This window comes from Bidens hawaiensis, unplaced genomic scaffold (assembly GCF_021521415.1).
Source record: "Bidens hawaiensis isolate Kalapana, Puna unplaced genomic scaffold, B.hawaiensis_p1.1 tig00032715_1, whole genome shotgun sequence".
In the NCBI taxonomy this organism is placed as follows: domain Eukaryota; kingdom Viridiplantae; phylum Streptophyta; class Magnoliopsida; order Asterales; family Asteraceae; genus Bidens; species Bidens hawaiensis.
Window position 1 is genome coordinate 92,908 of NW_027495575.1, and position 13,823 is coordinate 106,730.

The 13,823-nt window shown below is 34.1% G+C and overlaps 1 protein-coding gene and 1 pseudogene across 2 annotated transcripts; both read right to left on the bottom strand.

Moving 5' to 3' along the window:
• Positions 1-923: 923 nt before the first annotated feature.
• Positions 924-3,037, bottom strand: LOC143583886 (peroxidase RIP1-like). Its single transcript, XM_077066070.1, has 3 exons — positions 2,510-3,037; positions 2,079-2,273; positions 924-1,910 (listed from the first exon to the last, which is right to left on the bottom strand). Exons 1-3 carry the CDS (start codon positions 2,720-2,722, stop codon positions 1,353-1,355), a joined length of 966 nt encoding a protein of 321 aa, XP_076922185.1. The 5' UTR covers positions 2,723-3,037; the 3' UTR covers positions 924-1,352.
• A 1,792-nt stretch (positions 3,038-4,829) lies between these two features.
• Positions 4,830-7,864, bottom strand: LOC143583888 (cationic peroxidase 1-like; annotated as a pseudogene). The gene is made up of 3 exons (XR_013144259.1): positions 7,644-7,864; positions 6,150-6,344; positions 4,830-5,425 (listed from the first exon to the last, which is right to left on the bottom strand). The product of XR_013144259.1 is annotated as a cationic peroxidase 1-like (transcript).
• Positions 7,865-13,823: the final 5,959 nt, after the last annotated feature.

Consider the following 13,823-nt stretch of genomic DNA (forward strand, 5'->3'; position numbering starts at 1 on the left):
ATACTTAAACTTGGTAAAATATTTAGATACGCGCTAAAGTAGACATTCGTTTATCTTATAATATCACATAAATACAATGTTTGGTTACGAAGAAGTTGCAACGGTGTCAATTCAAATCCAAAGTTCAGCTAAGTTTTTTTCACACTGTGTTTTATGACAGAAAGTTATGCTCATATAATGATACAACGACTGTCAAGTGGCAGCCGCTAGCCAGCCAAACTCTGAAGCCAGAGTGAGACAATGAGGATCTCCAAATTTGGGAAGTGGGGAAACATAGAAAGTCGTCGTTTTAAAAATAAATAAAAAATTAGTCATGTGTAGAGCCCCCGGCAGAGCGGCCCTTGCAGCTCCCTCCTTGCCCCTCCTCCCAGCCGGCCCTGATCATGCACCTTAGACTTTTCGCATAAGTAGTACGTAGTTACGTACATCTTAAGACTTACTAAAGCACATTGTTATTTACTGTCTAGAGCTACTTTTTTCTTTAAAAAACACTAAAAATATCATTGAAGTCAATAGCAAGAAGCTTGTTACAACAAAACATTTGACGCAATGTATGCATGGTTGTATGATCATGTTGTCTCTAATATGAGAAAAAGAGAATAACACCATGAGGACGCGTGAGTATAGAAGAGAGATGAGAGTATATGATGAATAATCGCTATATAAGTATTGGTTTAATTGTTGGAAATGTGGTTCTTGAGCAATAAGTATTTCATCGCAACTTACACCACATTAAGATTTCTCCCCTAGCAACACGCCAACACATCACCTCCTCTTGTAAAGGCTAAAATAATACCTATGGGTTAAGGGTTCGAATCCTATAGTATTGCAGGTTTGGTGGTATTACGAGTAAGTAATTACACCTAGCAATAAACAGAAGTACACTAAACTAGTCTTCAAAACACATTTAGTATAATACATATAACTTTAAATGTTAACTTCACCTAAATCTGATATACAAACCTCCAAATTACTTTGTGTATGACTTCAATCTTAAGGAGTTATTTCCTCTTTCTGATGCAAGACAATATGGAAACTTTCATTGCTGGATGCCGCATAATTTTCAGGATTAACCGACACCCAGACGGCTCGATTAATAGATATAAAGCCTGACTTTTTGCTAAGGTCTTTTATCACACTGAAATAACACGAGTAATCTTATACATGATATATACAAATAGCAAATCTTATTTCTAAATAATGTATACCTAATACAAGCACATTACAAACAAAATTGAAATATAAAAGTGTAAACATTACATTTTTCGAGAAATTAATCTGCATCACAAATATTAGGAAAAAAATTTGTATAATTGAATCATCATAAAATAATTCAACCATCTCGACGACCCTTAATAATTCACATTAACTTTCCTGCAATCCCTTCGAATTTCACCTCTATTCCCTGTCAATGGCTTTATATCGCCCATTTTAATCATAGACTCTGCAAAATCTTCCCAGAACTCTTCATGGTTCCCACTATATTTCAAAACAAGCTCCGCAGTTTCACCACCATGAAATAGTGCTTGATCAGAGCTCAAAAGCCCTTTTTTACTCACCAAATCAGTGTAGTATTTTACGTCAAAGGAGCTTGGTGTTGGGTCAAGTGGCGCGAGCGTTGAGTCTCCCCCTACTTGTGGGCAAATGGTCCGAAGATGGCTTGCAAAAGCTGGATCTATGTTGGTTTCGTTGTAAATACGAGATCTAAAGGTAAAACATTGAGCAAACCCTAGGGTGTGTGCACCCGAAAGCACAACTAAGTCCTCCTCATCGAGCCCTTGGTCCTCAAAGTTTTTTATTAGGGCAGGTAAGTCCATGAATGGTGACGGGATGCTAACATTAGCTGCCGCCTGACTAGCGGTGGTTGAGTCTCTTCTTCCGAGCTTGACTTTCCATGATGGGCCACCAAGCTACACTCCATATACAAATTTAAGATTTAGTGTCAAAATATGTATTCTCATGCTTGCAAAATGTTAATTGTTTTTCAAATGTTAGGGGAAGAAAACGTGGATACCACGTTGGTGTACCCATGTTGAACAAATTTAAGTTATAGGTGTTGAGTTGCTTGTTCTACTTACCACAACTACAGAATCACGAGCTGCAACAGTTAAGATATCGGCACAAGATACCACAGGGCGACCGCAAACCTTGTCAACCTCAGACTTGATTTTATCGATAACCTCGAAGCCTCTAGCTGAATTTGCATTCGGGGCTGCATTTTTCTCGGTATCTATTGTTGAGGTTTGATCCAAAAGAATGGAAGCATCACATCCCTTCATAAAATAGAAAATAAACTCAAAAACGAAACCAATACTTTTGTTTCAAAATCGTGAAAAAGTATAATGAAAGTTGGTGATGTTTCAATTTAGTAAACTAGTAAACGTATACGGTTAGTTTAAATACCAAGTATTCTGAATACATGAACATTAAACACGATTTATATGTTGATGCTACATGAGTAACTAATATTCAATCTCAAATATATTATAAGTAGGAATAAATTACTTACATTAACAAAACAATCGTGAAAATGAAGACGCAATAGAGAAGCCCCCATGCGACGTTCTTGTGCCAATGCATCCTCCACCACACGTCTGATGGTCGGGAGGGCTTCAGGGCACACTCGATCATAATAACTTGATGACAAACCCGAGTCTGAATGTGCGGCCACAATAGAAAGAATGAAAGAAACCAAAAGAGTAAAGCAACTTATTTTGTTCATCTTGTTCGTAAATTGGGAGCCAAAAAGGTTTTTTTTAGTGCAAATTCGTTGTGTTGTATTATGTTGTTATGGACTTAATTATGGTGTTATGTTGTATTTATAAGGAATGCAAAGGTAAAAGATGACTGTTAATGGAAATGGTCAAAGAAAAATATGTGTTTTGGTTGCACCAAACAATTTTGGAGACTTGGTTCATAATGTTTTGAGACTTTGTTCATAATTCTAGAACTCGTGAAAGATTTGAGTTATTCAATATGCATGCATATCACTGTTTTTAATTATTTATGGGTAGATCACATAAGCAAGGGCTTAGATTCATAATTAGGCAAGGGTCAACAACCCCCACCCCCCACCACCCCCACCCCCATTTCTATGTTCAATAGTGTAACTTTACACAATTTTAGTACGAAAATTTGTATTATGTAATGTACATTTATCTATTTTCGCTCGTAAATTTTATGCCCGCCCCTATTTAGAAAAACTTTATAAGTACTGAGTCCCCCACCTTACATTTTCGTCCAAACTTTTCCACCACCTATAACTAAAACATAAGATATATAAAAAGCGTGTTAGTTTTAAATTATGTATTGAATATAATTAATAGCCTATTGAAAAATATGTAAGACTGGGTTGTTTGGGTAGATATCTTGCTCCCATAAGTTATACATATATGAAAATATAAGTACTTTTTGACTTGGCTAGTGATAATAAAAAAAATGCATTGTTTAATTACGTCCCATAAGATTTTACTCCCTACGTCCCATTATAAGTGTCATATTTTGACTTTTCAAGTCTTACTTTTGCAACTTTAATCGTAAATATTTTTGTTCGTGTCATATAATACTTGATGAAAATTATATTAATGTAAAATACATTTAAAACACAATCCATTCATATATTTTACATCAAGTATTATATAACACAAAAAAAAAATATCGCCGGTCAAAGTTAAACAAGAAAGACTTGAAAAATCAAATTATGACACTTATAATGGGACGGAGGGAGTAAATAAGTAATTGTATTTGGTGGAAATATTTGTTAATAATAAAAAAACCCATATTTATTGATAACCCATCAAACTTGACCTTGTCTTACTTGGTTGTAACTTGGTAAATATACACTTTATAAAAATCATATTGTTAACTTAACTTTGTTCTTGTGGATTGTAAATATATTGCTAACTTTTATTTCACAAAAGTGTTCATAACTCTAATGGTTAACTGAATGTTTCAAGTGTTGAAAGTTTACACTAGAATATAGAGGTCTTTGTGGCATTTGTAGAAAGTGTGATACGTGTTATTATTATAAGTTAACGTCTTTTATCGTGCATGCAAATTTAGTTGAACATTCCATGCGATAAGCGATGTTTTTGGTCTGGATATCTACCCCTACAATAATAATGTTAAGCTAGATCCTTCCACACCACCTATATCCTCACACACCATCTCTTTCCTATACGGCTCGTATAGGGCTATATGGTCGTATAGCACCTGAATCGTGTCAGTTTGTGTTTGATGTTGTCGGCTATCGTTTATAGTGCCTCGTATAGCCCTATACGGGTCGTATAGGCCTATACGGCCGTATAGACATTTTTTTGAAATTCTTTTTGATATATTATCTGACTTGCATTATATTTTTTTAGCAATTTTATACGTTCTTCTTTCGACCATTTCATGTGTTGTATAGCACCACTGAAAATTTGTCTATACGGGTCGTATAACACTATACGGCTTGTATAGGCTCGTATAGTCGTTTTCTGGCAGCGATTAATAGAGGTCAAAAGGCAATTTCAATTTTTCAAGCAAATGTTATTTATATGGTCGTATAGCCCTATACGACCGTATAGGTTTTATGGTTTGTTAGGGAGCAATACGAATCATTTAATGCCTATACGGCTCGTATAGGTCTATACGATCGTATAGGCTGCAAAAAGCTATTTTTTGTCTCCTTGTCAATCATTCGTACCCTATACGGTCGTATATATAGGCCTATACTAGCTGTATAGATCGTGGAAGTAGTGTATGAGAATCACATCCCTAATTTTAGTGATTTAAATCTTATTTCATAATAACTTGTATACATAATAACAAACACATTACAAACGATTCTTAATTTATAATATACACGAGATAACTTGATCGACCCTTAATATTTCAAATTAACTTTTCTACAGTCTTGTCGAATTTCACCTCTATTCCTTGTTAATGGCTTCATATCACCCATTTTAATCATCGACTTCACAAAATCCTTTGAGAACTCTTTCTTGCTTCTACTATATTTCAAAACAAGTTCAGCGGTATCTTTACCATTAAATAGTGCTTGATCAGTGTTCAATAGCCCTTTTTTACTCACTAAATCAGAAAAGTATTTCACATCAAACGAGCTTGGTGTCGGGTCAAGTGGTGCAAGCATGGTGTCACCCCCAACTTGTGGGCAAATGGTCTGAAGGTGGTTCGCAAAGGCTGGATCAATGTTGGTCACATTGTAAATACGAGATCTAAAGGTTTGACACTGAGCAAACCCTAAAGTGTGTGCGCCTGAAAGCACAACTAAGTCTTTCTCATCGAGCCCTTGGTCCTCAAAATTCTTTATCATGGCCGGTAAATCCATGAATGGTGTCATCATCTTATTGTTAGCTGCAATACGACTAGCGGTAGTTGAGTCTCTTCTTCCGAGCTTGACTTTCCACCACGGGCCACCAAGCTACACACCATATATTCATAAAAGAAGTTAAATTTAGTCACAACTCACAAATTTTAAGTTAGTGTGGGAATATGCAGTTGGCCACGTACGTAGCAATTTCCGACACTACCCTCAAGGCCGGAAACAAGACACGAACACCAAACAAAAATAATCAAGCTTAGGTTAACGTATTCAATAGTTTAAAAGATAGGTTGTGGTTAAATTGACATATTTAATCAAACATGTCATGCTCGAGTCGACACGTTTAACTTATTTAGTTAAAATAGTAGACTGATCACCAACCTTTATAATCAAAATGTCGACCCACCAACTCGATTAGTATGTTTACAACTTGATTAATACATATCAATCCATTTAGAAATTCAAAATATAAATTAGGGAAACAATAGTGTTCGGGTTACATGATTTTAAGCCATGTGTGCAAGTTAGGTTAGATGTTTATATTATAAATAAAAATATGGGTCGTGTTCGAGTTGAACAATTATCCACCGGCTTGAAACCCGCCGACCCCACATAATTAACTTTACCAAAGAAGTTGAATGAGGAACACATGCATATCATCAATAACATCAATATGTTATAATTGAGTTTTAAGGCCTCATGAATTATATATTATTGCAACATAATATAGAGATTTTACATCTTGATCAGATGGAACAAATGAATACTACATTACTACTTGATTGCTTCTCAAGGTTTTCACTGATATGCATGTTTTACTTACCGCAACGACAGAATCACGAGCAGCAATAGCTAAGATGTCGGCACAAGACACAATGGAGCGGCCACAAACTTTGTCGACCTCAATCTTGATTTTGTCAATAACCTCAAATCCTCTAGCAGAATTCAAGTTGGATGCCGCATTTTTCTCACTATCTATCGTTGATGTTTGATCCAAAAGAACTGAAGCGTCACATCCCTATATGATATATTGGAAATAAATTTAAAAATAAATTAAACCAATACTTCACTTGTCATTGTAGTTATATACTTATATGCCTTCGATCCGTTAGAAATATAATCTAAATCACAAATAAAGAATTTTCTAAATGGTAATATTAAATCCAAATATGTAACATGAAACTTTCAGATTACCTGCCAAACAGCAGAAAGTATAATGAAAGTTTGTAATATCTCAATTTAAGCAAGCGTAAATAGTCAAGTTTAATACCAAATAAGGGAATATATGATACTAAAACACGATTATTATGTGGAAATTAGGAGTGTTAGTAAGCCAAGCTACTCTAGATTTGCTTCATAAAATCTTGAACTGAGTCTGAGTAATTAATTAAACAAGCCGAGTTTCACATATTAAGCTACACAAGATTGTGAGCCTAAAAGATTATTCTTATTTTCTATTTAATATATAAAATATATTTTTACATAATTATTCGTAGTCCTGTATCATTAATACCGATTGCAGATTTAACTAAAACATAGATGAGTAAACAGGTAACAATTTACGTCGCAACCCCCTTTTGAACCGCAAACCATATCCATAATAAAAATGTATATATGAGAAACTTATATTATATTATGTTATGTTTATATATATATATATATACATATATATATGTGGGGGTGGGGGTTGTATCAAATACAAATAAAATTAACGGGCTAACTGTGAGAATCAAGTAATGTAATATTATATACAACATAGTGTAATTGTGTATATATATATATAATTATACTACTTGATTCTCACAGTTAGCACGTTAATTTAATTTGTACGTTAACTTTTCTCCTATGTGTGTGTGTGTTATATAAACATATATTTTAAATAACATGAAAAGTTAGTTAATGGCCAAGTGGAGATGGAACCATTAGTTTGTGGCACATAACCGACTTAAAGTTGACTCGCGCTTCAATTTGGACGAGTTCGGTCTCTGAAGTTAAACAACTTGAACTCGAACTGAAATCAACCTAGGCTTGACTAGTTATACTATAGTGGATATTACATGTTTAATCAAATAACAAACAAGTTTAATTAATAAAGTTTTAGTTATGAATAGAAGAACATCAAGAAAAATGTTACTCGATCCGTCATGCAATGGTGCTTCCTTTTTATGAAGTTAGAACACTTGTTAACTAATTAGGTGACTTGTTCCAAATGTTTCTAGACTTCATTTACAAGTTTGAGCCATATATATAGACCGTAATCATATGAATAACAAATGTGGAGTATCAGATATAAATTCGATAAGAATAAGTTACTTACGTTAACAAAACAATCATGAAAATGTAAACGTAATAGAGAAGCACCCATGCGACGTTCTTGTGCCACTGTATCTTCAACCACAAGTTTGACGGTTGGCAGAGCTTCGGGGCAATTTGATCACAATAACTTGAGGACAAACCTGAGTCTGAAGATGAAGATGCGGAGACAATAAAAATAATGAGCGAGGCAATAAGAGACAAGAAACTTATGATGTTCATCTTCTTCAAAACTGATAACTAAAAGTATGTTTTAGTACAAATTCTGTGTTCTATTATGTTGGATTTATAAGAAAATACAAACTTTAAAGGTGGTTGGTTCTTAGAAATGGTCAATGACAGAAGATAATATTTATTAATCAGTATACTTGCACTAAACTAGTAAAAAGTGCAGGAGACTTGGTTAATAAACACATAACCCGTTGAATAAGATCATTGGGTTAATTATTCGATTTTCGAATTAATATTGTTGTTTGACGCTAGGGGTAGAATTTGATATTTTGATTAGCTCATCAGATTATAAGGTTGTACGTGTTCTTGTTGATCTCAACTCTCTAAGTCATGTAAGTGCCAGTATTTTGTATTAACGTATTGTTTAGATTAGATATATTAGTTGTTTGATTTGTTTATGGTTATGTGATTAGTTGTTTGTTTTCTGGTCGCTTTTTTATAAAAAATATTGTTTCAACTTAATAAACGTTTTAAGTAATATATTTGTATTAGTTGTTTGTTAATGTGATTAGTTGCTCGGAGGGGTACGTACATGGTAAGATGGTTGTGGAATAGGATGTAAGGGTTTAATTCCTATAGAATGTAGCATTTAGTCATTTGTTGTTAATTTTTACATAATTTCCTGATAAATTAAACATGAAATATGATAATAATAATAATAATAATAATAATAATAATAATAATAATAAAAAATAAGAAAAAAAGTGGAGTTAAGTTGACTTGGCTGGCTAGTAGTAGTTTAAATGTTTAATAACTTAAAAGTCTCAAGAGAATTTGTCAAACTTAATGACATATACAAAATATATAAACTTTGTTTAGCAAATTCAAACACAATATTATTTAAATAAAACAAATAATAAAAAAAAACACTTAAGTCGTTCATAGGATATAGACATTTAAAAAAATTACTTGGAAGTACTCATTCTCAAATTTGCTATAGAAAGAAATATTACACTTTTAAGCATTTTATTTCCTATGTTAACTAATTTCTTTGTATCTATTCTCTTATCACGATCTTTAGTTCAATTAGTTGATAGCGTTTAAAATAATATGATCTTGACAGAACAACGTAGCGCAAACGTATTACATGTTTTGCTAAAATAAAGGTGTTGGTGAAGTAATACTTGAAGTAAACGTTATTTTGACAATGTATAGTGGATGTAAATGTTGTGTCGTTCATATAACGGTTTGTTGCTACAATATTACATGGTTTTGTTGAATAATTGAATACCACGACTAATTAGCCCAAGCAGATGTGACTCAAGCTACTTCGAAAATATAATAAAAAATATATTTTTAATTATAACTGGTTGATATCCATATTTCGAACAAAGGGGGCACGTAAACCTTGTAAATAACTGCTTTTGTAGTGTTAAGAGTCATGAGCGTCATGTGTTTGTGCAACACACTTTCTTGCGCATAATACATTTGAAATAGTTACACACAAAAGACTTGAAGATATTGTAAAGCAAAATATGTTGTTTAAACCAGTGTTTTGAAACCCGGCCTAGCCGGTCGGACCGGTCAGACCGGTACCATGTGTAACACCCCGTAACCGCAGCGGAAACGTAAACGGGATGCAACAGACACGTCTGATATCAACAGCATTGCTTATAAAGAAAACACCACTACATTAATTTACACCATATTACATTGTTCCGAGTTTAGTTACTGTCTAGGCGTTAGCACATAAGTTTTACCAACAGTACATTAACATATTTAATACAAAAAGATCATTAAGCTTCCACAAAAAGCACGCATCGTCAAGCATGTAGCAATTATTCCAGTTTGGGGGTACCTAGAAAGCATGTAAAGAAAACGGGTCAACTACGAATAGTTGGTGAGTTTCACTAATTTAAATAAACAATGACAAATCATTATAATAATCATATATTAGCGATGTAATTATGCTGAGCCCACAAGTGAAACCTCTGACTATCCACATACAACCCCGTGGCATACTCCGCCCACGAACCTGCCCCAAACCGCTATGCCTAACATTACATAGCAAAATAAATAACAACAACAAAATAGACATGTGCAACTGGCTGGGAACATCAGCAAATCCATGCCGGACCAGTTGGGTTTGTCAGACCAATAGTACTATTCACACTCTACCGGCTTTTAGCTAATCACTCGTGTTACGGGGCCTTACAATGTTAGCAACTCAGACAATTACCATCTTAGTACATTTCCGTACGATTCCCGTACAACAAAATATATATAAATACACGCAAATCCATGCGTTCAGTATGTACTTAAACATTTAAATAGTAACATGCTTCCTGCCCCGATAAAATATTTAAAAACAATTCAGAAAAAAGGGGCTCGTGAAACTCACCTTATCGCACACAAGTAGGTATCACAGTACACCAGCTATTAGTCCGGATCTGTAATACGATCCCTAAGTTCGTTACTATACAATCACTATTAATATAACTTTAACCGTGTTAACCGGTACATCTGGGGACACTGTTAACCCAGTACTGTACCCGTTCAGGGGGCAATGTTAACCCAGAAACACTTCTCCGGACTCAGATTGTGATATCATTTAGAGTTCCACTGTTAAAACTACTATTAGTTCGTTTTCCCCGTTTTGCGTGCCTAGCACGGTTATCCGTTTTTACGTTTCAAAAATGAGTTTGGTCACACGCGACCCGAAAATAGTTGTTGACTGATAATTTAATTAAGGTTGTGAAATTAGAGCTCGGTTTAGACGCCCCGTTTGGCCGCGGGACCCGTTTCCGTCTTTAGTGTACCGAAACTGTTAAATCGGATAAAATTACTCAAATCATCCGAATTATTTCCGGATGATTTATTTTTACCTGTTTAACTCAGTTATATGAAAATAGTTCATTTTTAAGGTTTTTATACACCAGTCAACTCGTTTAGGCGAACTTTACCGGTTTACGCGTTTTAGACTTTAAAAGTTTGTTTTTATTTTCTTTTTAGCACAAATAATTATCCGTTTAATCTCGGATCTTGAAATTTTGCACAAACCACTTTTTGACAGTGGGGAATTTTATAAAAATATTTCCATAATTAATTTTTATATTTAAAATTTATTTATCTATTTTTAAACACCATTTAAACACTAAATATGTCGTAAATACCAAACGACCTTAGAAAAATCCCAAATTTTTCCTGGATGACCCCTGCCATCCACATGGTCCCCTGTAATTTTTCCAGAACCAAAATCTCTTTTTACATGCCATTTTCACTAAAACCGAGCTAGAAAACCCTAGAACTCGTTTAACCGAAAAGCCTACTTAGACTTCTCCAACTGACCTAAAATTTTGTGTGTGACTTTTACATGTTATAAAAAGCTTATCTAGAATTTTCTAGAATTTATCATGATATTTAAATATTTTTCACCATTTTTAGCCAAAACCGAGCATTAAATTCACCAAATATTCATCCTTTGTCCAAAAATTACTAAATTTTCACAGATCTCATATTTCCATGTGTAGATCATCTCTGTGAAATTTTGTAGCCTAACTCTAAATGTACCACAATCTGTCCAAAACACTCATAACCGAACATAAACTGAATATACCTTTTGTTTTCCGCCACTACAAGCTACAAACTCGTCTTTCCGCCTTATTTACCACTAAATAGAGAACCTACAACCAACATACCACAATACCAAGCAAGTTACACTCACCATCAAGCCTCTTACACTATAGTTTCGGTTATTGTTTCAAAACTAAAGTTTAAACCGTAAAAATTCGTTTTTGGTTCGTTTAACTCCTTTCTTGGACCAAGATCCCTTGTATAACCCGTATACATCACTTGATCATGCAAGAATCGGTTTTCATCTTTGAAACCTCATTTTCTTGCAAATAAACTCAAGAAACGAAGATGAAAACGTAAATAACTCGATTTTTACCTTACTTTTCTTGCTACAAATCTGGGTTTTTAGATCATGAAGTGGAGAGAAAAGTGGGATCTTGCTATGGTTGTTAAAAAAAAAATAACAAAAGGCTAGGGGATATACCCCCAAGCCGATCGGACTCAAGGGGAGGTGGGGTGGGACCCACCTTTCCATTTCTAGCCACTCATTTGGATTTTGGAAATCCGGATAACATTTTGGATAATCTGGTTCAGTTCGTTTTTCAGTTAAATGTTCAATTCAGCTTAAAACGAGGCTAAAACGGTCGTTTTCGGCTTAAAAATGAAATTTATATAAAACCGATTTAAAAACTTTAAAAACTTAATCCATGACATTTATTAACTTAAAACATCATATTATTAATAATTGCGCATCTTTTTCGGCTTGATCGATCGTCTCTTGCTTGGTTTGGTATTAAAGGTTTCGTTCAACGTACCGACGTACCATTAAATCGAAAATTCTTTTTATGTGCTTTAATTCACTTATCCCGAAGCTTTAATACTTCGTAAACATCACTAAATATCATATATCTCGTCTATAATGTAATCTTCGATTCGTTCGGCTTCAATAACCGTTAATCGGTTAATCGTATTTCCAATACGATTAACTGTATAATCAAGTATAATCTGTACTGTGAATCATACATACTCGTATGAACATATTATAATTCATATATTCATTATTAAATAACACATAAATAGTATATACCGGTTAGGGTATACCTGATTTTGCCGGAATCGTTACACCATGTCCCTATACTGGGTCAGGTCAGTGTATTTGGCCCGTTTTCGAACAACCCGGCCGATTTTGTGGGTGAGCGGTCAGCCCGGACCGGTTGACTCGGCGGGTGAACCGGTAAAACCCATTTTTTCATTAAATCCAAAACGAAATGTGCATGCCAGGATTCAAACATAGGTCATTTTGAAGATAGAAGCTTTAATAATTACCCATGAGTCAACCAACCAAACTTCATTGACGTCTCTATTGATCAAACATAAATCATACATATTTAAAAGCAATGTATAGAACATAGATAAACATTAAAGTTTGTTATTATTAATATTTTTGGTTATCATTATTTTTTATATGTTATGAATTATATATATATATATATATATATATATATATATATATATGCAATTATATATTTAAATTACTTATGACGTCATCCGGGTCAAACACTGGTCCGCCCTCCCGGGTCGGTCCGACCTTTGACCCGGTAAGGCGTCCGGGTCGACGTCCGGACCGGGTCTGAAAACATTGGTTAAAACCATTTGTAAATTGTAAACTAGAATAAGCCTTACCATACATGGTTATGCATTTAATGTCTGAAAACCGTTTTTGGTGGTCCCACACGATATAGGAGGTAAAAGTTTTGGTTACTAAAGGACTATTGACCTGTTGCGGTTCCGAGTATAAGCCGGTTTTTTTTTCGGGTACTAACTGGTTAACTGGTTTTTTTAATCTCTACTTATACATGTTGTTTATGTTAAGGTTTGGGCTATAAAAGCCCGGAAGTGAAGCTTGAGATTTGAGATGTTTCAAGCAAATCATGAAGCCCAATATGGCCTATAAGCAACTTATGTCATTTCAAGTTTTCAACTATACTAAAAGAGTAACGATTAACCACGGATCAAATAGTTACCCCTTTAAGACTCCCGCATTAGGATTTTAAGTCGACAATTATCACACAAGACGCGTTAACACCACAATCGATGGTAAAAAAAATAAGAGGTAAAAATGTAGTTTCTTGAAAGTGTCAAATCTAACCGAGTCCGATTGAACCGAAACACAAATTACGTCATCTCCATCCTGTGTGGAGTTTTTTAAGGATTTGTCACACGTAACCTTAATTAGCTTACCAAAATACACATGTAATTGAATTATACTAATTGCTTTTTTTAACAAAAATGATCTTAAAAAAGAGGCTCTCGTTGATTCGATCGTTTAAAGTTTATTAAGTGTGAAATTACTTGAATACCTTCTTACTTAACAGAAAAATATAATAGAGTTAGTATCATAAACCAAAATCGTTATATAATGGAAACCTCACGGACCAAA